A 2,915-nucleotide genomic window follows, 5' to 3' on the forward strand; every position below is an offset into this window, starting at 1 on the left:
GTAAAATACGCTTCAACGTACGACTCCATTGATTTTCCAAAGGATTTTTTTTTCTAAATCAATACACAATGTCGACGTCTCTATTGTGACGTCATGATAACGTCGGGTATTCGCGCCATTCTCGGATTTTTTCTTCATTAAGCATTGATGTCACTATTTTTTAATTTTATCGGGGTATGAAAAAAAAATTGTTTGCAAACTGTGTGAATCCGCGTAGCGGATTCTCACAAAAGTTTGCAAACAACTTTTTTATACTCTATTTGATTCAAATGAAGTATGTTTAAATGTAACATTATAGTGGTTTTTCAAGGGATTCTTTTTTCCGAATCAATACGCAACGTCAATGTCTCTATTGTGACGTCACGTTAACGTCGGGGTTTCGCGCCATTCTCGGATTTTTTTTTTCATAGTGGTATGCAAAAAAAAATATTGGCCAATCAGAAAGCCATATTTGGTATGAAAACAAAGAAAAATTAATTATTAGTAAATGAAGTAAAAGAATCTGGCAATCAGAAAGTCGGATTTAGTATGAAAACAAATAAACATAATTATTTACAATTTTATTTTTCATAACCCGATAAAATTAAAAAAATAGTGACATCAATACTTATAATTAATTTTATACTCTATTTGATAAAATGTTTTAATGTAACATTATAGTGGTTTTTCAAGGGATTCTTTTTTCCGAATCAATACGCAACGTCAATGTCTCTATTGTGACGTCACGTTAACGTCGGGGTTTCGCGCCATTCTCGGAATTTTTTTTCATAGTGGTATGCAAAAAAAAATATTGGCCAATCAGAAAGCCAGATTTGGTATGAAAACAAAGAAAAATTAATTATACTCCGATGAAATTAAAAAATAGTGACATCAATGCTTAATCTAATTTGACATTGTAAACGTTGAGTGGTTTAGAAACAATACTATTTTAAAGTTAAAGACTCATTTAATTAATTGTTTTGTTATGCCATTGAAGTACTTTTTATATGTATTTTTCAGAGTTTGTCTGTCAATTACCATTAACACACAGATGATATGCCTAAAGGAAATCAACAGTTATTGACGGATTAAGAGAAAATATTGTCCGGCATGTTACGAAAAACCATCAAAAAACTCCTCATTGTGGTTGCTTTGTTAACATTCCTTTTAGTGACGTATATGGTGACGTGGAAAAACGATGCTGAGGTGCTGAATCATGATTATCACCTTCCTGCACAGAAAACCGTACCCGTGTTCAAATTTGTGACGTCACCGTCCGGGCGTAAAACGTCATTGCTCGAAAAATCTGACGATTACGTAGTACCCAACATTGTTCACTTCATATGGATAGGTGAACGTGTATATCTACAATTTCATCACTTTTTGAGCATAAAGTCAGCATCCATTTTTATTCGTCCGGATAAAATCTACCTTCATTGTGACTATGAACCCGTCGGTCTTTGGTGGAAGTCACTAAGAAACCTCGTCAAGATACATGTCATTAAATCAAACCCGCCAACTTCCATATTTGGCCACAGAGTAAAACGCCCTGAACACAAATCAGACCTTATACGGCTTGAAGTTTTGAAAGAACACGGCGGGATATTCCTGGAAAGTGACGTCATTGTGTTAAAGTCTTTCGCGCCATTAAGGAGATATGAGTTTAGCATGGGTTTGGAGTACCATGGGACACCTGGACGTCTTAATAACGGAATTATTATAGCCAAGAAAAACGCAGCATTTTTAAACATTTGGCAGGAAACATATCGTAATTTTACAGAGCGTGAATGGGACCAGCATAGCTCAATTATACCATACAACTTACAGTATCAATTCCCGCATTTAATACACGTGGAGGAAAGCAGCCTGAATTATCCCAGCGGCCCGGATCGCCGACTTATTTATGATGAGATTTACGACTGGCGAAGTAATTACGCTATACATCTCTGGCATGAACTGCACGCCCTCACACATTCACCTACAGACATTAAGTCAATGAACACAACTTTTGGACAAATTTCTCGGTATGTGTATTACAACACGACGGACCTCATATAGAACACCGTCACGTGTCTATTCTAACAACCCATTCGGCACGTGCCTGAATTCTAACAGTCAATTCATCTCTCTTATCTTCCTTTGGTTTGATTTTGTTCATTAGATACGAGAAGAAAAGAGAGAAAAAACTGTTAAAGACAAAGAAATGAAAGGTGAAATGAACACTGACCAACTATATTATCACTGGATACTATATTCTGTATTTGCATAGTACAGAGTTATCTACCCTTGCGGGTGGGTATCGATTGTGACGTCACGTGTTTGCGAGCGTAACGTCATACATTTCGGAGAAAACGACGTAAATTGCACTCACAAAATAATGACGTAACAATCGATACCTACCTACCCGCAAGGGATCTAACTCTGTAATATGCAAAGACGGAATAACATGGAAACCCTTATCAGTAGCATTTTTTATGATAGCAGATGGGAAAATCTACAGAGGTCTTTTATCGAAAACATGTTTCGATGACATGTTTTTTTTTCAAATATAAGTCTATTTTTACATTTAGATAATGACATTTTAACGATCTTTTCAGCAGATGTTATCCGTCCGATAGGTAATATATTTTGTTACACCCTTGTAATACTCATATGAATTATTTGTTATTTATGTTGTTAAATCATATACAATAAAAAATCAGTTATGTTTTCTAAATTAATGAATAAAGTTAAATTGTTTAGACATTAATGTTGTTGTCCTGACTCCCTGACCCTTTTGAGTTCTAATGAACAGTAGTTGTTTGTATGATTAGATTAATGTCCTGTTAAAGTGGGATTTAGGGACGAACGTGTCGACTCCAACGTATGTAATGTGTTCCGTGTGTGTTTTACAATAATTTACCATGCAGTTAGCGCGTAAGAATTGTACCTGCTAC

The 2,915-nt window shown here is 35.3% G+C and overlaps 1 protein-coding gene across 1 annotated transcript; it reads left to right on the top strand.

Annotated features, from left to right (window-relative positions):
* The first annotated feature begins 1,034 nt into the window (after positions 1 to 1,034).
* LOC138319860 (uncharacterized) lies at positions 1,035 to 2,446 on the top strand. Its single transcript, XM_069262989.1, has one exon. The coding sequence runs from the start codon at positions 1,090 to 1,092 to the stop codon at positions 2,035 to 2,037; it is 948 nt and encodes a 315-aa protein (XP_069119090.1). The 5' UTR covers positions 1,035 to 1,089; the 3' UTR covers positions 2,038 to 2,446.
* The last annotated feature ends 469 nt before the right edge of the window (positions 2,447 to 2,915 follow it).

This window comes from Argopecten irradians, chromosome 3 (assembly GCF_041381155.1).
Source record: "Argopecten irradians isolate NY chromosome 3, Ai_NY, whole genome shotgun sequence".
NCBI classification, from domain to species: domain Eukaryota; kingdom Metazoa; phylum Mollusca; class Bivalvia; order Pectinida; family Pectinidae; genus Argopecten; species Argopecten irradians.